The sequence below is a fragment of the Polypterus senegalus genome, chromosome 9 (assembly GCF_016835505.1).
Source record: "Polypterus senegalus isolate Bchr_013 chromosome 9, ASM1683550v1, whole genome shotgun sequence".
Lineage (NCBI taxonomy): Eukaryota > Metazoa > Chordata > Cladistia > Polypteriformes > Polypteridae > Polypterus > Polypterus senegalus.
In genome coordinates, this window is record NC_053162.1 from 47,844,041 (window position 1) to 47,870,681 (window position 26,641).

The window sequence follows — 26,641 nt, forward strand, 5'->3', positions numbered from 1 at the left end:
AAAAATGAAAAGGACTGCTGTGTTTACCAGAGCAGCTGTTGACAATGCAATATTAATGAAGTGAGACACTCCAGCGCACAGGAAGAATAATGTGATCTAAGGCGAGCAGACAAGCCGGTTTAATATCGAATAATCAGGCCAGGTGCGGCTGCTCACGTGGAGGCTTTGCTTTTCCGTTCGTGTGGATGAAGTGGTGAGCGCCGCAGACCAGGCTGTTCATTTTTGTACGTGTAGTTTGCTGTGAGTACTGACATCTTTCTATATCCTGTCACCATAAAATCAGCCTGATCCCTGTAAGAGGACACAAGAACGACCGTCGTTTTCTGTGATGCTTACAGAGCTGTAACTCAACCGAAGGTTCAATCCGCTACAGCGGAGTGGCCGGCCACAGTGCCACAAATACATCCGGCCACACTTTCAACTCCGTGTACTCCAAGTAAGGAACATCCACCACATCTCTAAAAGGATATAATCACCTCTTGAAATGATTAAGTTCAGCCGTACCCATTGTTAACAGGCGTATAAAATGAAGCACATAGCCATGCAATCTCTGTTGACCACCACTGGCATACTAAAGAGCTCAGTGGCTTTAAACATGGCACTTGTCACCATTCCCAGTAGTCGGTACATGAAACTTCTGCCTCAGTCAACTGTAAGGGCTATGATTGTGAAGTGGAAGCCTCCAGCAGCAACATACGCTCAGCCACCAAGTGGTTGGCCGCGCAGACCCACTGAGGACAGTGAATAGCTGAAGCACATTGTGTTTAAAAACCACAACAGAGTTTCAAACTGCCTCTGGAGGCAACATCAGCACAAGAACTGAGCATCGGGAACTTCATGAGATGAGCGTCCATGGCTGATCAACTGCACACATGCCTAAGATCACGATATGGCATGACAAGTTTGGTGTGGCTGGCACAGAGCCCTGAACTCAACCCTACTGAACACCTCTGGGGTGAATTAGAGCCACGATTGCCAGCCCTGACCTCTTGTGGCTGAATGAGCTCAAATTCTCACAGATACTGCTCTAAAATTCTGTGGAAGGCTGTTATAGCCACAGAGCTGGTTTGGGGTGCAGCAACTCCATATTTACGCCCATGTTTTAGGAATAGGATGTCCAACAAAATCACATACAGTAGGTGTGATGGCTGGGGGTCTGCAAACATTTGGCTATTGAATGTATTAATTCTATGACTGGAAATGCTCGCTGATCTCACTGAAAAGGAGCTGCTCAAGAACTTTGGGACATCTGCAAGGAATTCCACCAAAACACCTGGCTGGCAGGCCCACGAAGATTTATGAAATGTTTCAAATTTGCTGTAATATATGCGCATACAAGGGCCCTGTGACGGACTGCAGACCTGTTCTTGGCTACTCCCTGCCCTTTCTCGTGATGTCGCTGGAACTGACTTTGGATGAAGAAGACTTAAGAAATGTTAAATTACTCAGAATGTAAACTCTATGTATGTCTAGCACCTGTACAGGTTGCTCCATATATCATGCAAAATGTGCATTCTGTTATTAGTACTTTACTCAAGAATTATTTAAGCTCTAGCTGAAGTACCTGATGTTGTTGGTATATATAAATGGGGAAAAAAACATTCTTTTGGGGCAGACAAATAGACATACTCTTAGGCAAAGGCTTTAGTCCAGGGAGCTGTGAGGTAGCACTCTGGCTCTCTGGCTGGTAGAAAACCCTGAGCATGACGATGACGATGTCCTCCACCAGCTTTAGTGCGCTCCAGCTGCCTGATGGGAATTGTAGTCACTGTGTTAGTACTGATTTGTAAGTGTGGACCCCCTCCCGTTATAACACCTCTCCCTGATATGACATATAGCCTATATTTTAAGCTGGAACAACAGCAAGAAACCAGGAAAATTTTGTGAAAATTGTTTTTTTTTGTGTGATTGGCAAGCAAACAAACATCCTAACAATACACATTTTTTATTTTATTTTTATATACCTACTTATAGGCAGATGGGTATCAGCAAGAGTCAAAGGGAAGGTCTACAGGATGGTAGTGAGACCAGCTATGGTATATGGGTTGGAGATGGTGGCACTGACCAGAAAGCAGGAGACAGAGCTGGAGGTGGCAGAGTTAAAGATGTTAAGATTTGCATTGGGTGTGATGAGGATGGATAGGATTAGAAATGAGGACATCAGAGGGTCAGCTCAAGTTGGACGGTTGGGAGACCAAGTCAGAGAGGCGAGATTGCGTTGGTTTGGACATGTTCAGAGGAGAGATGCTGAGGATATTGGGAGAAGGATGCTAAGGATAGAGCTGCCAGGCAAGAGATAAGGAGGAAGACCTAAGAGAAGGTTTATGGATGTGATGAGAGAGGACATGCAGGTGATGGGTGTAACAGAACAAGATATTGAGGACAGGAAGATATGGAATAAGATGATCCACTGTGGCAACCCGTAATGAGAGCAGATGAAAGAAGAAGAAGATATCCATACTTATAGGATAAACTGATGTACACTCCTCATTTCCCTCCACGTTCTCACCATTCGCAGCCACTTCTTCAGTTCTTCACTAACTTCTTAGCATTCCTAAACCTTACCTCATGGGAGGCATCTTTGACGGATAAATCTGAGGCAGCAAAAATCTCTCCTTCTGTCCTCCAAATAAAACACTGGCCATGACTTTCTATGCTGAAAAGGTAACCTTAAGGAGAAGTTAGTTTAGGGCAGAGTGGAGGCCCTCTGGCTAAAGGATCTGGGCTGGTAACTCAGTTCGAATTCTGGCAGCAACTAAAGGCAGGCTACTCCGTTGGGTGTTTGAGCAAGACCCTTAACCTGCAACTGCACTGGAGAGTCAATTGGGGTATGGGAAAGATGACACATTCCTAATACAAGAAATTATATATGGCGAATAAAGGATTAAAATTCACTAAAAAAAGTTGGATGATCACATTCTGTTGACCGTTTCAGGTCTCTAGTTTACTCACCATACCCAGAAAGCATTCGCTGTCAGGCCACACATTAATTAGCTGTCAAAATTCACCAAGCTATGATGCTTTGGAAGTCTGAAACTATGCGGAGAAGTCATGTAATTTGTCATCCCCGAGGTGACGAGGTCCAGAAACTGCTGCGGTTAACTCTGAAATGCTGTCTGACTGAAACTTGTGCAACGTGCCACTGCTGTTATGTGTGCCTTCTTTTTCTCACCACTACTTAACAACGTGATAAAGTGAAAATAAAGTGAAAATGATCATTTTTGTCATTTCTTGTTAACCAGATTATCACACTTAAAGATTAAGCTGACATTTTCAAAAATTCTGACTATGATTTTAATTTACAATTCAGTTCTCCACAAGGAGGCCAGAAAAAGGTCAGAAATTAAAAAATATAATATAAAGTAATACTTAAAATGTGCAAAATACTCACTGTATGGTTTTACAAACAGAGCGTATAATTGAAAACAACCACAACCATAAAAACACGTAGCAAGTACAGCAAATCCACTGTGACTACCAACATGACCCACGAGAGGTGCACCCCACATATTACAATTATTTCTCACTCACGTCCAGTTCTTGGAGACGCACACCCAGTCCACACTTACAGTACGTTTAGCACGTCAGTCTGCTGTTGGACTGGTGTCGTTATGTGACACAATTAATGCTCTGTGTCACAAGCGAGGAGTTGCTCAGGGTCCCCTCGGTTTCACATCCTTACATGGCCTTCAAATCACAAAGCACTAGTTTGCCCATGGAGGTGAGCAGGTGGACATGAAATGGAGACAGGCAGGTCCCCGACTGAAGTGTCATTGGTGACGATATTTAAAAGTCCATCCATCCATCCAGTATCCAACCCGCTATATCCTAACTGCAGGGTCACGGGGGTCTGCTGGAGCCAATCCCAGCCAACACAGAGCGCAAGGCAGGGCGCCAGTCCACCGCAGTATTTAAAAGTCGCTGACGAAACAGCAAAGAAACAACTGAAAACTGAGATCATGAAAGTTTTTAGTGAAGTACTCAATGTAAGTATAAAGGATGTGATGTAGAACTACATTCTTTAACTATTGCCTACTGTGCACTATTTCAAGAACATCTTTACCTTTTTATGAAGAAAAAAGTCATTTCTGTCCATGATTTAAAGGAATAAATGTAGGTGTCAATGATTAAAGATTTTGTGTATTTCATAATAATCAGTTCTTCTGTTTCTTTTATAAATATTTATTTTAAAGCCGATTATAGCGGGACACAAGCCTGCACATCACCAGGGAGGAGGGTTTGCATTATTCTTTAGTTATCCCCCTTATCTCTCTTTGGATTTTGACCTATTTGCCCATATTGTGGAGTACATTGTACCTTGACCCAACTTTCATTTTGACCCTCCTCAACCTCATAATCTACATTTTAATATCACAAAAACACTTGGCCAGGTCCCCCATGCTAACGGTGTAGGGCTTACAGTATGTCTTGTGCTGCTAGAACGGCCCGTCCAGCTAACGAGGTGACGGGTCACTGGCTCACCTCGTGACGCTGTTCCAGTATCAGAAGTATCTGCTATGATGTGAACTGGGAAAGGCACTATATACATATATATACATATATATATAAACAGATATAAAGAGAAAATGTTATGCATATTTAATGGAACAATGCTTAGTTGTAAAAATGAGCTACCTGACCTTTTATGCTGCACTAGCTTTGCTTTTCGAAGAGCTCTCCAAATCAATTAGAGAAATTCAAAACACTTAGCTAGCAGAAATAATGCAATGAAAGCAGTAATCGATTGGGAGCGGACGCTGTCTTTGAGCCCTTTAACCATCATGACATTATCACCGAGAGGCTCTGCAGGTCCCCTTTCTGGCACCCCAGTCATGTTTTCTTCCTGGTCATTGGACATGCGGCACAAACCTACCCTGAAGGGACAGCTCGGGTCCTGGCCACCTTGTCCCTTTGCTGCAGTGACGAGACCGTAGGGGCATCATGGGATAGATGGGAGACCCTGGTGCAGGTAATGCACAGAAACATTATGGCTAGTGTGGGGAAAAAAGAAGGATGGGAAGGGCCAAGAAAAATGAAACAGAGTCACCAGAGCTTGGGAAAAATGTAAATAAATCACATTTGGTGTACACGTTTGCTTGTCTTTTTCTTTTTTGGACACATTCCCACTGTGTTTTTTTAATTGCCACAGTGGGTAAGCTGTAAAAAGAAATCCTCGTAAGAGCTTTTCTCTGTTTCTTTCATTTTCCATTTAAAATGAACGGCAAAGAAAGGCTGATTCAGAAGTGCCTACCTGCGTGTCTCGAGTTTCATTCTGCCAGCCACGTTTGCTTCAGTTCATTATTGTAGGAGTTCTAAGCTCAAGTAGCCTTTCTCCATTATTTAATTTGTATTGGAAAGCACTTTTGCCACAGATGAAAGGAGCCCACGCTGATACTTTCACTGTCATTCTTATTTCATTTAATGTGCCCTTTGGGATTATGTGTTTTACTTTTTTTTTTTTTTAAGATGTAATACAAAGACCTTTTTTTTTTTTTAACAAATTCTTAGCCTACAATTCTTGTTAATTTTTATCCCTTCCGATATTATTTTTCCACACAAGCATGCTTTTAACAGATAAGCCCCCAAACCCATTCGGCACCACCACCCATTTTTTAGGTTTTATTTTTTAGTGAACTTGCCCATGAGACTGTCTTAAAGTGAACTGCCCTTTTTCCGAATAGAAGAGGCTTATATTCAGCATCTCTGGTTGCATATATGCAGTTGTTTGTTTCTTGTGATTATTTCTTCCAGCTATCCTGTAGCTTCAGTTTCACACTAAGGCTTGTGTTAGTGGGCACCGTTTCAGAACCTAGACCTTTGGCTGTAACATAACTGGAGGTACTGCAGTGCCCCCTTGGTGAGTATGCCTACAAGGTGCCATCCTGAGCTGCCTTCCCAAAACTGAACTTCTCCTGAGCTTTTCATTCTTAGTATCCACATCAGACCTGCACAGCACTCAGATTATAACATTGTACTTAAATGGCAGATAGCTCCCCTCTAAATATCATCTCCACCCGCTTAGTTCACATCTCTTGAAATCTCTGCTTCTGTGACATTTATACGGCTTTCATGAGTTGTTCTTTTTATCCCTTGTCATAGGAAGGTACAGAGACAGGATGGAGTTTTCTAGAAGGGCTTCCAAATCCAAGCCACTTACAAAGCAGCAGCAGGGGCGCTGAATCCCCACAACAACCAGGACTGCATTAATTAAACCTGCTTTTAATTTACAGCTTATACTAACGTTTCACATCACGATTTATAGTTCAATTTGTAAATATATTGAATGAGTATGATTACGCTTTAGGGCGGCATGGTGGCGCTGCTGCCTCGCAGTAAGGAGACCTGGGTTGGCCTGTTATCCCTGTGTCTACGTGGATTTCCTCCCACAGTCCAAAGACATGCAGGTTAGGTGTTCCTTAGGTGTAAATTGTTCTTAGTGTGTGCTTGGTGTGTGTGGGTGTGTGCCCTGCGGTGGGATGGCACCCTGCCTGGGACTTGTTCCTGCCTTACGCCCTGTGCTGGCTGGGATTGGCTCCTGTGTTAGGATATAACGGGTTGGATAATGGATGGATGGATTAAGCTTTATTCATTTAAGGTAAGATTATTTCTTTTTTTCTGAAATGTCTTAATATTTTCCAAAAAACTCACCAACTTTATATTTTACCATCCAAACCCAGCATATTAATCACAGTACACGTAGACTCCATGCTAACTCCACTTTGGATGTTTGACAGATTATCTTGAACAGATTTTAGGATGAGAGTCTACACCAGTTTATTTTTTAAAACAGTTTCATTCTGTTCAAGGTTTCAAGAGCTGGATAAGAAAGAAGCCCTAAAACAAGGCACCGAGGCAGTTTCACGCATTAGATAGATAGATAGATAGATAGATAGATACTTTATTAATCCCAAGGGGAAATTCACATACTCCAGCAGCAGCATACTGATACAAAGAAACAATATTAAATTAAATATACTGTAGTAATAAATAGTAATAAGAAAAAAAATTAAAATAAAATTACTCTAACCTTCATGTCTTTGGGGTATGGTTGGACAACCCAGACAGACAAAACCAGGCCTGCAGAGCAACGAGTTAGCAGGGTTAACTATTGTGCCATCTAACCAAAAATGAATGCACTAAAAAAAAGAAATCTCAGACACTTTATTAAAGAGCACACGCTGCAATTGCCGTGTGATTAAAGACTTTAGAAAGTTTTCAGAGAAAAAACAACCTGATAATTTGCGGTCATGACATTTCTTTATCAACAGAAAGCAATGAACATGAAACTCAATTTAAAGTAAATGTTGTCTTTATTCATAATTATACTTTATATATGTACATATATTTTTCTTTACAATCAAATTTTTCACAGAAATTAAAACACAAAATGTAACAGAATTGCAGTAAATGTTTGCCTGATCACCCACCGCTCCCCGACAAACTCTGAACAATCGTCTCACTTTTTATCTTCTTGTTACCTGTCAGCTTTAATCTTCAGTCAACTTTACAGACTGAATACATGAAGAGTCTGGTCCGGGTTAGAAACCGGGAGATCACGTTGACTGCTTTATGGATTAAAGCCAGACGTTCGGTAGTCAAAACTTACTTAAATGCAAATTCGGCTGTCCTACGTGGGTTAATAGCTGTCACAATGACAAAATGATTGAGCCATTTCAGTCCCCAACTCCTGCTAGGCATGCATTACATGATAATGGGCGTGATTGTGGACCAGGTTCAACCCGTGCCACAATCACAGAAGGTCCGAAGCAATTCTCGCCCCACATTATATCGTCATGTGAGGTACCCATGATAACTTAACTTCCATGATTTATTCTCCAGCCAATCAGAGTCAATAAACATGTGCAGCATTTAGGACTCCAAATCCTGTAAGTATGTCAGGGAACACCAAGTTTTCAACTTGCAATACATGAAGAAGTCAAGTGGGAAAGATGAGTAGCTAATGGGAGACGAGCAGAACGTATTTAAAAACGGCAGCAAAAAAGTCAGGTTTTGTTCACAGAATTCCTGTAAGATTTCAGGTTCATTGAGCTGCGAATCGTGTAAGTCTGTTGAAGTGTGATGTTGTATGTTGATGTAATCATCTACTGAATATGTGAAGTACATTAACAATGGCAAAAAAATTGAATCTTTTGTTGTGTGCAGTCTGTTCCATTGTTAACATCAGTATGATCGAAACTCCTGCTAATTACGGATTGCAGGACAGTTTAAAAATTGAACATAAAGTTATAACCCACCACCAACTACATCATGTCAGGACTGTTATAATCCATGTCCAGTGATTGACGATCAGACCTACAGTGCCTTGAGAAACTATTCAGCCCCCAAAACTATTTTCAAATTTTAAAAGAGATTACTTGCTGCAATAGCTGTGTGAGGTGCTTAAAAACTGGGAGAAGTATTGTTGAAATTCATTTTCTAATAATTTAATGTGCTTGATTTAAAAATCCAAATCATCATGACCAAAATTCTAGTTTGTGAGAATTATTTATGTAGAAAAATGGTTGAATACATTTGCAAGGCACTGTATATCAACAGGGCGGCACGGTGGCACAGTGGGTGGCGCTGCTGCCTCGCAGTTAGGAGACCTGGGTTTGCTTCCCGGGTCCTCCCTGCATGGAGTGTCTGCATGGGTTTCCTCCCACAGTCCAAAGACATGCAGGTTAGGTGCATTGGCGATCCTAAATTGTGCTTGGTGTGTGGGTGTATGTGCGCGCCCTGCAGTGGGCTGGTGCCCTGCCTGGGGTTTGCGTCCTCCCTTGCACCCTGTGTTGGCTGGGATTGGCTCCGGCAGACCCTGGTGACCCTGTAGTTAGGATATAGTGGGTTGGATAATGGATGGGCATCAAACTTTTTATTTTCTATTGCATCCAATCTAAAGCTTCCATTCTGTGGCCTCACTCCACTTGGTGCTTGCAGGGCATCGGGCATCACGAGGAAAAACTTTGTTGCGTCTTTCACTGGACAGCAACGTACGCCCCTGAATGGTTCTGCACATTATCCAGAGTAAACCTTCCAAGTGATATTCAAAGACAGAGATGATAAAAACTAAATAGAAGAACAGTCCAATAAACGTATAAACTCATCTAAAGTTGTTAGTGCCTGACTAATAATTTATAGCTTAATCAATTTTGGTTGCTGGCTTTTCTCTCGGCTGAGGGGTGAATTTTGCTTTGACTTGTTAAGTTTCACTTGACCGGTTGGATTATTATCTGTTTCTAATTAAAATCAATTAAAAATGTAAAAAAAATTCTTATCCCATAGCATTCAATAGCAATTTGCCTTAAAGACGAACTTGGAAAATTAAGCCAAAAATCTTAGGAGGCCATTGTGCTCTGAGTTTTATCCTGTATCAGTACTTCATCACAGATGTCCAGACCCCTGCTTCACTGCGACTTATGCAATGACATGCATGCACTTATTTCTCTGAAAGGCTACAGATCATGCAAGATTTCTACCACACTTAAAACCCTTAACCCTAGAAAGCTTATAAGACAACTTTTTACATTTAAAATGATGCCAACACAGAGTGAAAAGATTTGTTAAAGATTAAAATAAGGATGCACTGAATTGTTAAAAATACTGTTTGTGATTTCATTTCTGGTGGCTGTCATAGAGTCCTGCCAATGGCCACATCTTCATGTCCTCAATCACAGAAATTTTAAATGCCCACATGGGTAGCTGATGCTGAAGGTGCCAAGATGTGTATTTTAAAATCCCTGCCTAAAAGTCCAATTAGGAGGTTTGACGAGCAGTCAGTTTCACTTTATTGGCTAGTAACAGTCTTTGTTATTTGTCTCTTGCGTCATGCCTGGAAATCCAGGAGTGCATCATGAAGTCGTACCCTTGGGTCTCTGAAAACAGACAATTTCAGAGTTAAACAATAACAACGGCTGGAAGTTCCATCTGGAATGGCTCTGCCATGGTGGTCCTGCTAATTTACATCATCTTGGTTTCATTATTAGAGTCCTACCTTATTAATAGAGTACAAATTCTTTAATCTGCTTTTTCATTTGTTTTATTGATGTGAATTTTAGCAGAGGTCAGGATCACAGAGATCTCCCAGGATGTTCATTGTGGGTGAAGCAGGCATACTAATGGATGAACTAGAAAAGAGAAAACTAGAAAACTAAGCCAAATGATGGCACTACTTGTACATCTAATCACTAGCTGAAGCCATTTGGTCCATTGCTGCATCAAGAAGAGAAAGACAGACAGTCCTGGGGTCAGCTGTTGAAGGGAGCGGGTCCTGTGCAAGAAACCTCACGCACACACCACAATCTCATCATTCAGGTTTTCCAACTGATCTAATTGCTTGCCTTTTTTCTTTCTAAATTATATTAACTTTTTCAAAATCTTGCTTTATGGCACATAAACATTTGCCCGGTTCCAGGGTTTGGGTCAGCTGTTACTTTGGAGCTAAAACAAGCTACACTCACAGAGTGTTCTTCTTAATTTTAATACTAGGGGGCTCTGCCCCCTGCTCGCTCACCCCTGGGTTTGCTTAACTGGATATACAATTTAAAGAAATTATTTTAATGGGAATTGTTACATATGCATTATTTTCACTTTTACTTTAAAACTTACAGTGTTTACAGTAAAAACAATATTCGGAATTAACTTTTCTTCAAGATTGCATTGCATTTTGATTCTGTGTTTAGACTTACATTGTGACAACGCAACGTATAACTGCCAGTGAGTGAACTTAGTTTCTTTATCTCTAATAAGTTATCCGACTTTTTCGAATATTTGTCCCTGCTCTTTCTTCTTCACTTAGTCGTTGACGTGTGTAGAACGTATACAATATTTGTCCTGATGAAATTTATACGAGCCGAGAACGCAGGAAGTGTGTCCGCCAAAAGCATGACTGAGAGGCTAGATGACCGTGGTCTTGTTTGAAAATAGTTGTAAGTATGGCGTGACTTGAAAGAATCTCTTGTTATAAGACTCCATATCATGGGACTTCATTCCAAGATTTTTTTATTATAATAGAGAGACATATCAAAAAATCTGATTTTCCATAGTTTTTAAGTGAGCACTCTAGCACAGTTTTAAGAACTACTGTCTTACATTTTAGAGTCCTTAGTTCATATCCCAGTCTGCTAATTACAAGCTTGGAGTTTACTTATTCCTTCAGTGCCTGTGCAGTTTTTTTCTCCAGTTATTCCAGTTTCCCGGCCAAAGACATGAAAGTTGGGTTGACTGGTGACACTAAATTCGCCCAGTGTGGTCCACAATGAACTGGGTTAATTCACCCTGTGATCCCACATTGGCTCAAGTGGGGCTGATAATGGATAAATGAATGGACAGTCTTCAAGCTATATGAACATCAAAGTACTTTTTAGAACCGAATTTTGTCTTACTTAATATGGAGAAAGACCACAGAACACAGAGGGTCATCCACCCATTTTTTGGCGTATGCCAGTGGAAAATGCTGGGGAAATCAGCCCTTAGCAATACTGAGCAGATGTAAACTATTGCATTTATTCATTTACCAAGTTTATGAACTTGCTCCTTCCATTGCATGGGTAAGTATGAGCTATAGCTTACCCTACCGGCTCCTAGTGCAAGGCAAGACCTAGTCTTGGATGACACACACACACTCTATTACAATAAATCTAATTAACTTAACAAGAAATTCTATTCTCCACCACAATTAATTGGATTAAGGAAGTCTGACAAACAGATGAGATGCAAGTATGTGGCTTGTGAAAAAAGGGAGCTACTGGTGAAAACCCAGTGAGGTAGGGTAGAACATGCACACTCAACACAGAGCCAGTGGTTGGTTGGGTTAAGAAATTAATCCAAATCTCTAAAACCATGTGGCAGCAAAAATAACCTCTGCACTAACATTTACATTTATTTAATTTAATGAGATAAAAGTGCTTAAGAGTTGCTTTGAGTATATTTTTAAACATGTTACAGAATTCCTTTACAGATTAACTTATTTAACTGACTGACTGACTGACATGACTCTTAAAATAAAATAAGATGTTTGACAAATGAGAGGAGACCAGTCAATCCATCAAGATAGTTTGTTTTGCTAATACCTAAGCTGTCCCAATATCTCATTCAGATACTTCTTAAAGGTTGCAAAGCCTTCTGCTTCAACTATATGACTTGGTAGTTTGTTTCAGATTCCCAAAACCTGTTGTGTAAAGACGTGATTCCTTGCTTCAGTACTAAATGCACTTCTACTGCAAGCAACAACCCTAACCCTAACCCTAAACTGTACAAGTTCATGATGTGATCACACTTAGCGGCTCAAAATTCTCAATACTGTCACCAAAGTTAAGTGAAGGCATTCTTTCAAATGGTTGCTTATTGCTTATGAGAAACGGAGTGCTAGGAACAGCAGACACTTGATCAGGTATGTAGCTTAAACTAAGTCTATCAATACAGGCCCTTATATTTCTATACACTTATTTATTTAAATAAGATGGACTGTGAGCAAAGAAATTGGTTAAAGTAATAGCCCTTGCTTTGTTGAACTGTAGGTGCTGGGAGATCTTTGCATTAAAAGAGTGACATGCGCATTAATTAGGGGTCTATGGAATAACATAAAAATAAATCGATTATCCTTAATTCCAGAATTACATGCATGGTGTAAGCGCTTATTCACCCCTGTGATATATATTAGATAAGCAGAGACAACTTTAACCAAATAAATACTATAAAGTTGTTTGCATTACTGACCTCCAGGAAACTAAAACAGCAATGAAAGGCCAGTTGCTTTTCTCCCAAATTGTATTGCTGCTTAGGTTTTCCAGACAATGAAGATAAGCCAGTTTTCCCAAGTAACTATGACTGTTGGAGAATATAATCAGTATTTTATAAAAGACCAATATTAAAGCACAGACATTTAATCAACCCAATTCCAATTAACATCTCATATTTCAAGGCTGCTTTGTCATGTGTGTTAGGTTATCCGTTGTGCTAATCTGTGATCCGTTGCACTACTGCGTAACAGTGGTAAAACAGTAGTAACATACAGGTATGCAAAAATATGTAAATGGAAAATTAATCTACAAGACATGACGCTTTCAAAAAAAATGGAGGGTCTCTAGCTGCAGGTTGAATACAATAATCTATAATAGACAATCGTTCTCCTGAAAAATGGCCACAACAGAAACAAGTGTCCACTGTGGCCAAACATTTGTCCATTTGCCCAGTGGCACAGAGTTCTCCAACGAGGCTCTACATCTATGGCCTCCATACTAGATTCTGATCAAAAGCACAGCCAAGGACAGTGCAAAAATTTTGGTAGGTACCAACATGTCACCAGTACCCCTTAGAGATTCCTGATTGGTTTCATCTTGATTGGTGTTCTGCAAGCCCGTTGACGATTTGGCTTGGTAGCTGCACATGTCATAGAGATTCCCTGAAAATTGCATCTTCTTCGATTCTCGCCTCAGTGACTCCCAGACAGCTGCTGCTTCTTCTGGACAGCCAGCAAGAACTGCATTGACGCAGGCATGAAACTCATCCCAGAACCTGCAGATATTGGTAACAAGGATAAGAGGAAATTTGTGAAAATGTCTTTAATTTGACAGCATACAGGTATACAGCTCAACACAGCAGATCATGTGAGTGCCTGTCAAGAAACCTAAATAGATGACATTATCTTATCTCTCTTTCTTTCTCTGTGTTACGGTTTACCTGACCTCCATTGTTTTTATTTCCCATCACAATGACCAGGGGAAGAACAATCCAGCAATTCATTTTCTGTGTCATACTATACACTTTGGTCACAAAGTCTACACCTTTATGGTGGTCTCTGAGTGGCAAGGACACTGCAATGCTCAGATCAAGATATGATTTGCTTTAACCATGCTAGGCCTCACACATGCAATCGCTCTGGATAGCACTGTCGTTAAAAACTCTATCCAATACATGTGAAGCTTTTCTCATCAGTGATGCTGTCTATGTTGTCAAGCTTTCCATTCACATCGGAGATTTCAAACATGCTGGAGAGCCATTCCCATGTGTCATAAAGATGTTAAAACAAAAGCACAGCTGAGAATGTTCTGGATGAAAGGTGGAACAGATTCAAGCTCATTTTTCAGTTAAATACACTATTGCCCGTGAGCCGATTAACCGTGTTTTCATTTCATTCTGCTCGTTTCATTTAGCGATTGCCAATCACCAATGTAAAATCTAGATTTGCGGAAGCTTACAAAAGGCATTATATAAAATACAAAAATAACACAAGATAGGTCATTAATTTCAAAACAACTCTAGAGATAAAGAAACAGAAACCTACAAATCAGAAAATGCCTTTGTGCTTTAATGCACAAGATCCCAGAATTGAAAGGAGAAAAACCTTTGGGCTCTACTCCCCCCAGTAACAAACATCTGAAAGTCACAAACTCTCTCTTGTCTACACAACTTCACTGATCTAGTGCCTGCTTACACAAGCCTTTTTTATAAATCAAAACCTGAAGTGTGCTATTCAGGGGCTGTGTGGTTTATTAAAAGAGAACAATATATACTATGAAACCACAAGAGCAGTAGAGAGTAATTTTTAATCCAGCACTTCATTCCAGGCATAACTCTGACACACACATGCCTGTAGCACAGGGACAAGCAAGTACATGAATAAAAAGGTAAGGATGTCTTGCAGGAAAAACAGCAACTAAGAGAAATTTGGAAATTAGATTCAATGGACAGCATAAGTACTGAATCAAAAGTGGATTTTAAGATGCACTGTCAAATAATCCTGGTACTAGAAATACAGTAGGAGGAACTATAGAAGATTCTGTTGGAATACTTTGCTTTATCAATCAGTTGTTTTAAAATATATTTAAAGTTTAAAGTCAGTGTGACTCTTCAGAAACACTACAATATAACATATGTTTATTTCTTGTCACATTGCTATGTGAGTCTGTCTGAGCAAAGGAGATTCATTCCTTCTTCCAAAACCCTTCACTCCATACTAGGCCAGCAGAAAGCCAAAGACTATCCTTTTAGCACTGGGTGTACAGCAGAAATGGCACCAGTCTATCACATGACACACTGAGACAATCATATTTGGGCTAATTAGTGAGGTTGGCTGTCTGAGTGTGTGAAGAGCTAGCTCAGAAACAGAATAGAGGTAAACTGATGTATACTGAAACACAAAATGGCATACGGCGAAGGTGTTCGAGGGGGATGATTTCAGTTTCCTAAGGGCATCATAGTCTTTGAGTTATATCACATTTGCCTCTTGAGGTAGCTACAACAACTGTGAAAGATCTGTTATGAATACAGATGTTTTTATGATATTATTATTATGCTTACACTGCTTATTCCCAGCAATTTCTTTCAGCCATTCCTATGAAATTCCTTTGTGCTCTCTGATCACCTGAGAGATATCATCACTTCAGTAGGTCCATGGACAGCCTCCTCTTGGTCTTCTCTGAGTGTGTTGTGCTTTGTACACCTCCCATGGAATGTGCAGAGGGGTTATTCTAACTACACTGACAAACCATCTTAACTGGCTACTCCTGAAACAGTCAACCAGGAGTTCTACTACAAAGTCCTACCATATTCTCGAGTTCCTCCGACTGATATGAAAGATGAGCCCAGCAGCCCTTTACAGCAACCTTATTTCCGTAAATTGTACTGACAGTCTCATCCTTTCAGTAACTATCCATAGTTTGTGACCATCTGTGAGGAGGATGTGAATGTAGACGGACTTATAAATATGAAGACCTAACCACCACTATGGCTCTGTCAATAACACAATCACTTCTTCTCTCCCTTGCAAAAAAAGACACTGATACATTTGAACTCCTCGACTTGTGATATCTGCTCACCCCTCACTTGATGAGAACAAGCTACTCTATTCTGGGAGAAGACCACAAACTCAGATGTATATGTATGATGTGGCTGATGAGGACAAGAGAACATCATCATCATCTGCAAACAGTATAGATGTAGTATTTAGGTCCCCAAAGTGGATGAATTCGAATCCTTACCTATGTCTTGGTATCCTTGCTCATGAAAATCATGAACAGGACGAAAGACATGACACACCCTTCCCTGAGCATTGGTGTCCACCTGTGGATCCTAGTGTTGCCCTAATGACAAGTGCAACTAAAGCTTCTGATTACAAACTCTTAAACATGGCCCATTCAGATTCAATGGATCTGACTTTCCCCAAGATGTAACAGAAGCTCTTCCTGTGGTCAAGGTTGAAATCATCCTGAAAAAAGGAATCTGCTAGTTGTTCCCAGACAACACTCACTATATGTTTGGGTAGTCCAGGTCTATCCAGCTTACAGTCCATCTGTATGAGTCAGGTCAGCAAAGGTTCTTTATATTTAAGTCTTTCTTGCTTTCCTTCTTTAAAAAAAATCACTTATTAATGTGATTGAATTGAATGCTAGATTAAAACGTAATTCTGCATTCATCATAAATATACCACCCTTTGTGAATTTGATCAGTATCTCACCTGCAAACAGTGTCCAGCTCCTGGGTGTCCTCAGCTCCCTGCTGGACATTCTCAGTCATGCTGTCCCCCAATTTCAGCAAGCACTCTGCAAAACCTTTATAGATTGAGCCACACTTCCGACTTGCAGCAGTCGTGGGACTAGAATTGAGAACTGTTAAAATAAAAAGGGTAGGGGTCAAAAACAAAATGGTGAGTAACTTTAGTGAAAGAAAGTGCAGCACTTAATACAAGTTCACTTATGGACTTGAGAGTCAGTGTTTTGTTTCTGAAATTAATGAATTCCCAGTAATCACTGTTCCTCAGTCTTCAGACACATTCGTCTCTCAACTCAAGTAAAAAGAAGGTGTGATGGGATTATAATTATTATAAAATCAAAAAAGAAGTAAATTGTACCATTGATGAGAATTATTCTAAGTTCTTAGCTTGCCAAATTTAATATGCTATATAATAAAACATTAATGCCTGCGTGTCCAGTCCCTCAGATCAATCTGATTGGACAAGGTGCTTTAGTATGATTGGTCAGTTGGGCTTTGGTGTCTCAACTAAAGAGGAAGTGCAAGTGTGAGACGCACAAGGAGAAGTAAAGGCACACTCAGGGAGTCACCTTTAAAAATGACACTTAAAAAACCAGAAAGGAGGCGACAAAGCCACTTCGAAAATAATGACAGAGTCTGAGAAAGAGGATTTACGTGAACGTGCTTGAGAAAGGGAGTGCCGGTCAAAAGACAAATACAGAGGAAATAACATTTTTTTTCTTTTTTATTTCTATCAGTGGTTCTTGTTAACAGTGTCCTGTCTTTTACATTTACACTATCTGCTTAAATAATTACTTTACAAGCTCATATTAGACTGTCATTGTATTAATCAGTGATTCCATCAACACACACCTACATCTCCAAAGACAAATTTTATTTATTTTTTAAATCATATGCATTCTTTTGGGCATGTGAAGCAAAATAAACACAAAACTGTGCTGAACTGGCCAAAGCAACCTGTACTAGATGAGCAGGTTAGATAAAGGAGAAGTAAATGGATATAACTTGTTTTCATATAACTCCCCTTTACATATTACATTTGTTTCGTAAGATCTTAAACCACATAGTAGTGGTTAACTCTGCAGGAGAAATAGCCTTTAGGAATATGCATGGCATGTCCATCTCTCTTATCTAAACACTTCAGGAGCAGCAATAATACAGTATATATAATATAGTGCATAAATACATATATCATTATATATCCACACATTTTAGGAGTGTCTAAAAAATAGCTAAATGTTACCCCAGATTCATAATTCCTGCCTGAGACACACGTCCAAGTTAAGGCTCACTTAGCACACATAACCAAGACTCACACTAGGCCAAATAATAATGAAGTCTGTCAATTCTAAAAGATCTCATCCATCTTGCACAGACTTCTTTTCCTCCTTTCTTATTCTGACATAAAGTACAGGATATTGAGGAACAGCGTTTATCCTGTTAATCAGCTAGAATCTGATTTTTCCAATTTCAAATAGTACAGCACATCAGTTAGCCCCTGACTTAAAAAAGTTGAGTTGGACTTGTTCCAGTTAAGCAGGATAAGTTTGTGTATTAGTAGTGTGGTATAGGGAATTACAATTAAGTTGTCCTCCACTTTAAGCACACCTGGGAGTACACCAAAAACAACTGTAAATGGGTTCGGAGTGATTGTGACACCAACATGATGTTAATTTTGTTCACTCCAAAGACATGTGGCCCGGTGAGGCTGCAACTAGATTACAACGATTGTTGGCCTGGATAAATTTGGAACAATTTTAAATGAGATAAATATGATTGCTGAAATATATTAGGTTAAATAATTTGAATGCTTTGTGCATTTGGAGCTAGAGTGTATTCTATGCATAGCTGCCTTCCACTCCTTTTCTGAGATACTAAGTGAAAGGTCTTTTCCTCACCATACCCCAGGATCTTTAAAAGGGAGAGACTTTAATATGTTTTATATATTGTTGAGATGCTTTCTGAGTCTGATTAGTATTTCCTCCTAAACAGAAATGGGTGAGAAGTATGGAAAATTTGGTAGGTTCTTTTTAGCAAAATTTCTAATTTGAAAGAAGTGGAAAAACTGTGATGCTGAGTAGCTAAATTTGAAACACAATTGTTCAAAAGATGCAAAAACATTATCGATATACAGTTTTCTAAGTGCTTTAATCCTGGATGTTTTCCAAACATTAAATACAGTGTAGGTCTGAAAGGGTTCAAAAAAGTTATTACCATGTAGAAGTGCAACAGATGAAAGCTTCTCTGTCTTAAAGTGCATCCTGCATTGGTTCCATATTCTGACAACTAATTTGTTGGTATATTGACAATAATTCATTTTTTCTGGGGAACAAAGCAGGGCATACAAAGAAGTACAGCAAGATTTCATTTTAATTGCAGACCAGGCTTGTATATATTCATCTATTTGTGTCAATTTCCAGGACTTTATAGCGTTATAGTATATTTGCTGCCCAGAAGTAAAACTGAAAGTTAGTGCCATACCATCTTCTGCTTTAGGTCTTTGAAGTGTTGTGTTTTGAATACATGGACATCTCGAATTCCAGATAAGTGAGGTTATAATTGAGTCTAACTTCTTAAAGGATGATTTGTTAATGTATACAAGGATACTCTGAAATATAAAAGGAAGCTTGGGAGTTGATGTTCTTCTTAACAGTATTGATTCTCCCTGTTAATGAGAATTTCTGTAGATGGCAAGTGCTGGTATTGTGCTGGAAGTCTTGTGTAGAGCATAATCAGGAGGGGATCTATCCTGTGAGTATGTATTCTTGTTTTTTTATGTTTCTGCTTTTGTATGCATTTGAATTTCCCATGGGATTCATAATTTGTATCTATTCAAATCTAAGATAAACACAAAATCCTTCAGGTTTGTAAAAGAAGTATATTAACTCTGGCTTTTGACAAACTGGTGTTCCATTTTGGGTAATATACTGACTCCTGGTCATAACTATCCATCCATCCATTTTCCAACCCGCTGAATATGAACACGGGGTCTACTGAAGCCAATCCCAGCCAACATAGGGCACAAGGCAGGAACCAATCCTGGGCAGGGTGCCAACCCACCACAGTGGTCATAACTAGCTATCCTAATAATCCTAATAGAAAAACATGCTTGCAGAATGTAAGGATTCATGGAAATACCACTTTATAGAGTCATGTTGTCCAATAAATACGTGTAGATAGCACATTGAGGTATCCTTGCAACCAAACTTGATATTCTCTGGTTAGCAGTTGATGTGGCCTGCATACTTTAGTGCGCTACTTTGTTGGTTGATTTATACCACATGTAGATAGGATTTATTCTGCATTATTCACAAGGAATATGTTCACTCTCTGTAGGAAACCAGAAAATAAAACCTATATTTCCAAACAAACTAGACAATTAAAATGATGAAGTACAAGAAAGCATTGCATTTTTCCAGCCATTGAAACTGTATTGGTTCACGTATGAAGTGCCTTTTCAGTGGAATTGATTCATTCTGCTTATATTTGAGAAGGTTTCCTTCAGGGACTAGTGGAGACAGTAGGGTATTGCCTGGGCAGAACAGGCAGTAAAAGGGCATGAGAGAGCAGAAGGCACTAATGAGAGCTGTAGCTTAAAAAAAAACTCCGAAAGCATCAATTTGGACAACATGGATAGACAGAGGCTGCAGATTCCATTGTGATAATTACTCTGAGGGTTTCAGATTGTGATACTTAATTTAGGACTATAGGAAAAACCATTTGAATCTATATTCTCATTTCCACTGCCTAAAAGATGGCAATAAAATGTCACCATTGCTTGTTATGGTGGCCAGGCCGCCTGGAATTTTACCATGGCACCTGTCCTTTTAAATGTAATTGAGGGTACTGGGATGTAGGAATACTTGGAGCGCAGGTACTATTGGCTCCAGATCTTTCTTGGAGTGTTTCTGACCCTGAAAGTAACCATACAATTTGCTCCAGAAGTAACTTTTGGGTGTCTTAAAGGCTATTCATTTTGAGTTTTTCATTTATTCTGAAAACCAAAGATGAGGTGGTACAAGATCTCAAGTAGCACAGATGTACAAAAGTAACAGAAGGTGGAGCATTGTGAACAGGTTCAGCCTGTGTTTTACATGCAAGTAAGAACAGACTCTGCACTGAGATGGTGCAACAGCCCGTATGCTGCTAAGGCTATGTTCACATACATGCAGTAACAAAATTAGAGCCCTTCCTAGTGCTGAATTTAGTGCATTTCAGAAAGACTAAATTCCTATCATTTTCTGATAAATTAGGCCACCCTATCTAGCAGGTTTAGGCCAAAACTATTATGTTGTCAGTCTAATCTCTAATATTGCTCATTCCAACTCAGGGTCACATTGTGCTTGAGGCGATCACAAAAGAATCAATCACGAGGGCACTAGTTCATTATAAGACCAAGCAAAACAAATGAGTACCCAGTATAGTATGTGATGGTCAAGGATATTCAATGGGCCAAGGAAGGTAAGCTGTCACATACAATACACAGTATATTTGTTAACAAGCTGTTCTTCAACAACCTTAAGAAACTACCCCAACACAAGAAACACAACTAGAAGAAAGTGAGTCATGCATACACAATGGATTACATAGACAAGGAGAGTAACAGGCTAAACCATGCAAACCAAACCAAAATCTAAATGGTAACAAATTTCTCCACTTACCTTCTCAATCTCATTCACCCTTGCTTTGCTCTCCTTTCCTTTCCTTCTCTTTTCTCTCTCTCTCTTCTGCCATTAAGTCTTAATACCACCCAGTAGACTCTAGGCAGGTTGTATCTCGATGTCCAGGTTAAAATGCCCTCCATGGCCTTGTCATTCTGGCTCCCTTATTATTCACCACTCTAACTGGCTCTCTCTCTAACCACTTCACCACCTAATAGCTCATGTGTGGAGAGCAAACTGGCACAAAAATGTTTGCCATCACATCATTCAGGTGGATGCTACACATAAGTGGTGGCTGAAAAGGTTTTCCACTCATTATGTAATGAATTAATTAATCAGGTTAAAGTTGACTTTGCGCTAAACAATGTGTCAAATTGTTAACTCAGTCCTTTGTCGAAAGCAGACCCGGTACATAAGAATTTATTACTACCACACTACTACTAAACACTGTGTACAAAATAAAAAACTATATACATTCATTTGCTTGTTCATCCACTCTGTAATCTTAATATGATGATTGCTGAGGGTGGAAATAATGTTGCTGCACTGTGAGAAAGGCAGAGTGTCAGTCCATTATAGAGCACTCTAGATCTTACATCCACTCCCACTTATATATGGGTCAGTTAGAACTGCCAATGTGCCTAACCTGCAAGTGTGGAAGATTTGGGAAGAAACAGGAATATCTAGAGAAAAATATGTCCAGATACAGCGTGAGTATAGGTACTACACACTGAGAGCAATATCACTTGGAATGAGTTCCTGGAGCAGTGACACAACAGGATTAAATCATATTATAGTGCCAATAAACATAAATAAATCATATTGACTAGAAACACATACAGTAGACCATCCTAACCATTTAGAATAAAATCTGATCCCACTCTTCAGTGCCATGTTGGCAGACTGTCTGAAGTCACTAAATCACTCCAGTGTGTGTGTGTTTATGAATGTCTGGCTACAGGTGAATGTGGCCTGTGAAGGACTGGTGTCCCATTGTTAGTGGGCACCTACTGTGTGTTTTTGCTTCCATAATTAAGCACAATATTCTCTAACTGTCTAATATGAACGAAAAGTAGACTATGTTAGTAGTTTGCTCACACCGAAAAAAGGTTAAGGCATTTCCATACTCTGGAAATTAAAGACTAAATGTTTTCAGGACAGGGTTACACAGGGGGGTCTGTGGTGCTATCACATTCCTCCTGGGTTTAACACAAATTCAGTTCTACCCTTGTCTGTGGAGCTCTAGATGTTCTCCCTACTTTCTCATTATAATGCAAAGTAGTCCCACAGAACTAATATTTTTATTTTACCTTAATTGAAAACTAAATCAGGCTAACATGGGTATGCATGAGAATGCATCCTGCAACGAAATGGCATCACATTTAGTACTGATTCCTAAATTATGCCTTACACTGAGGGAATTGACTTTGATTTCTTGTGACTCTTTAATGAAAAATTCTGGTTTATATAATATCAGAAATACCAAGGCATGCACTTTATTGCTTAAATGCTATTTGTTTATTTCATATTTTATGGTAAATGAATGTAACAACAAATAACCTTCATTTGTTTAATAAAGTCAAACTGACTATATAAAAAGAAAGGCAAGAAAAGAAGTCAATAGATTAAATTGAATGTATAAATTATTCACCAAGCTGTAAATTCACTTGTGCTATCGACTTGCTTGTATTTGCCAAATGTCATTCAGAGAGCGCAGATTAACATCGATTATCGGGAGGGCACTTCTCTCCTTCTGCCCTGCTGTTCACTGCTCAGGCTTTGCCATTATGACTTATGACAGCAATATTCTCTTCCAGCTAAGGTTACACTAGGTGGCAAAGGGGCAGCTTCCCACTGAACAGACAATGCAATGTATCCAGTTTATGTTAGTGGCACATTTTGTATTAATGTCTTTCTGTGCTAAGTTTTAAAATCAAGCCACTGCTATTGCTGTAATTTATTTTATTATCACTATGTGTTTCTTTAGTATTCTGGTAAATTGTGCTATAAAAAAACCCAGCAGTGAATGCACACATCCATGCATTCCTGGTCCATGTTATGTATCTTCATCTACATTAGAAAAACTGCATATACACAAAAATTCCAAACATGATGGTGTGAGACATGCAGAGGAGGTATGTTCTGCAAATAGTTTTCTGTGCACTGAAAAAGTAAGGCATTCATTGATCGATGTTGAAACCTAACACAATTTTAAACTTGCGCACACACAACTGAAAAGAGCACCAACACCGCAGTTACAGCTTCCAAGGTCATATGAAATCGATGTAATCGGTAATCAACTTTGTTCATATCTAGACCGCATTAATCATTTTTTAAATACTACTTTGTCATACAGTGTTCTGTATAAGATGTTATGTAATTAACTGGGCATGTTTCTTTGTTTTCTTTTTATAAGTATAATGATTAAACTACATGTGGGAATTTGCAAATGTCCTCATTCCCTCTAATCCTATCTGTAACAAAACTGTGTATGGCAACACATTCCTGAGCGTAGTTAATCCAATTCTTGGATTATGGACAGAAGATGAGGACATGTACATGTACATGTACATTCCATCTATTGCTTTAGTCTTTCATGGCACTAGCAGGGAATTAGACGTGGAGAGGGTGCCAGTCTGTAACTGGTGACATGCACAACCATGCCCACCCAAACAATAATGCTACATAGGCCACAGAAACAATACATTAAATATGCATTAATCACACAACAACATAAGGTGAATGAACATATTTTAAACATCTTAATTAGTGGTATTAACAGTGACCTGTACAAGAATGAAATTTTTGATGAAATGTTCATATTAAAGAACTTAATATTTTGAAAATTGTTTGTTGAGTTTTATACATATAAATCGTTCTTATACACACACTAAAATAGTTTAAAAGTATAAAAACACTTTTATATATCATGTTTATTTTACTGCGCCCTGTGCAGGCTGGGATTGGCTCCAGACCCCCCATGACTCTGTGTTAGGATATAGCGGGTTGGGTAATGACTGACTGACTGTTTAATTTTATATGTTTGAATTATTTAAGTCATTTTTCTATTGTATAGCATAATGAAATTTGTTATATCTCTAACACCTGGATGTTTTAATAAATTTGTTGACAGTTTATATCATAAATTCTTAAATGTGTTTTAAATTTTAAAATGTTTTATGTAAACTATTTAAGTGATTAATCTTTCATTTTTTAATGTATGCACTTTTAATTGAAAACTGACATGAAAATTTGGGTCATGCCAACAGCTTCTTTAGCAACCATATAAACATAGACTGTAGTCTGTGAGTTCATAAAAAAATAAAACCTTCCTGACATACCATAAAATTGCACATTGAAAAGACCAAAGAAATACATTTGTAACCACAGTCATAGTGCTATGCACTATGCAACCTGGACAGTTAGTATAAGTTAACAATTGGTTAACTGAGTGGTCAATGAGCAGATTCAATCTTATTGCTGTTACTTTATAATCATTTTCCAAAATATCCTAAATTAATATGTTTCCTAGAGGTAAACAGTGTGTTAAGATCTGTTCAGAGATTTTTCAGGTAAGGAAGACAGACGTTTTAAGGTAAGGTTGTTCTACACATATGCATATATACCACTCTCGATGCTAAGTGTGATATTTTACACCAAGCATTCATTGGAAATGGGGCCTTGTAAGGCAAGAAAGTATTAAGTTTCAAGTTCAAGTTTGTAAGTTTGATGCTACAATTGTAGTACTGCATTAAGTTATCCAGAGCTATGTATGTTCTTGCTATCAATTATGCTTTAAAATAAAATTGCATTTTCTAATATGTGAGAAAAATTTCCATTATAAAAAAATCCTGTGGGAGGGAATGACTAGGAGACGATATGTGATCTTCACAGTTATGATCATGGAAGACACTTAAAAGATCCACGAGACTAAACAGATGGGCCATGAAGCATCTCGCGAGCACCTTAAACATGAGACTTTGTGCCAAGAGAAGGACCGTCTCGCGATGACGCAGAACATGAGATTCTTGCAAGACACGCCCTACTTACAACCAAATAACAGCACGGGCAATAACACATTCAGTCTTGTTTTGGCTTTGAGCACACACAGATCCAGGGCTCACAGCACATATAAATCGTATAAGGACAATACCTTATAAATGAAACGTAGACGACTAAGCGAAGAAGAAAGCAGCGTGGAGAAAACAGACTCAAAAGCGTTGGATAGACAAAAAAAGAAAAAGATAATCTAGGTGCAAATTCAGAAAATAAGGAAAGTAATTAGCAGCTCGGAACAAGTGGAATTGAAAAAACAAACCACGTCAAAACCAGAAGTTGGCGCCATACACATGCAGACCAGGTTAGAGATTATGAAAGCACTGGAATCTGAAAGGCTAAAAAAAAAAGATTGGTGTGATACACATGCGGAGAAAGTTACAGAATATGAAAGTAGTAAAATTAGAAAGTATATATAAAAAAAAAAAAAAAGTAAAGATCACAGTAGCGCAAACAAACGGAAATTATTACTCGAAAAAGGGAAAGTAATCACCATAGACCAGGTGTCATTGAAACAAAAGCAGGAAAAAGCGAGGACAGAAATAAAAGACAGAGTAGAAAACAAAGTAAAATGTCATAAAGAGGTTAAAAAACAAGGGGCCAAACACATGCAGAGCAGGTTAGAGATAATGAAAACTGGAATTCAAAAGACTCGTAGAAACACATGCAGAGCAAGATACAGAATATGAAAGCAGAAAAAAATGACGGTGCCAAAACAAAGTAAAGATCACATTAGCGCAAAAAAAGAGAAATTATTACTCGGAGAAATAATGAAAAGGAGAATAGAGATCGAATATATGGACATAGGTGATACAGTATATCAGAAGCATGTAAATATTGTAGGCTTTGAAGTTTAAGTCAAGAGAATTTAAAAAATGGAGTTTACCTCACATGCATTTATTGGTTACTTTACAAAAAAAATTATTAACTGCTGATAATGTAGATCGTTTTGTCTGTGCTGAAATTCCAAACAGAGAAACCTACCCTAAATTATGGTACAAAGTCAGTAAACACATGTCTCACTGACCTCATTAAAAAGATTCAGCACATTGGGACTTAAAAGATTCCAAATATTGTTTTTAAAGAAGTTCTGAAATAAAAGTGAAACTAATGAAATAGCAACAATTCAAACAAAAAATGTGTATATCCAGAAAAACAAAAACAGGGTTGGCAAGTGAAGCGAGTAGGGGGCGAAGCCACCTAGTATTTTCTTAAAAAACACTGGGGCCTCATGCATAACGTCATATGAAGAATTCACACTATAACATGGCATACGGACAAAAGCGGAAATTAGCGTACGCACAAAAAATTCCAGATGCATAAATCTGTGCGAATACCAACTTCCACGTTCTTCCTCTACATACTGTAAATCCCGGTCAGCGTGAAAAGTAACGCATGTGCATGCACCTGCTGTCCCACCCCATCTCCTCCCAGAA

At 38.9% G+C, this 26,641-nt stretch overlaps 1 protein-coding gene across 1 annotated transcript in view; it reads right to left on the minus strand.

Annotated features, from left to right (window-relative positions):
• Window positions 1-10,639: 10,639 nt before the first annotated feature.
• nrn1la (neuritin 1-like a) overlaps window positions 10,640-26,641 on the minus strand; it is a 76,940-nt gene continuing 60,938 nt past the window's right edge. The window contains exons 2-3 of the mRNA XM_039763083.1: window positions 16,454-16,604; window positions 10,640-13,512 (exon numbers count right to left, since the gene is read on the minus strand). Of these exons, the coding sequence (XP_039619017.1) occupies window positions 13,236-13,512; window positions 16,454-16,604 (428 nt within the window). The 3' untranslated portion in view covers window positions 10,640-13,235. The remainder of the gene's footprint in view (window positions 13,513-16,453; window positions 16,605-26,641) is intronic.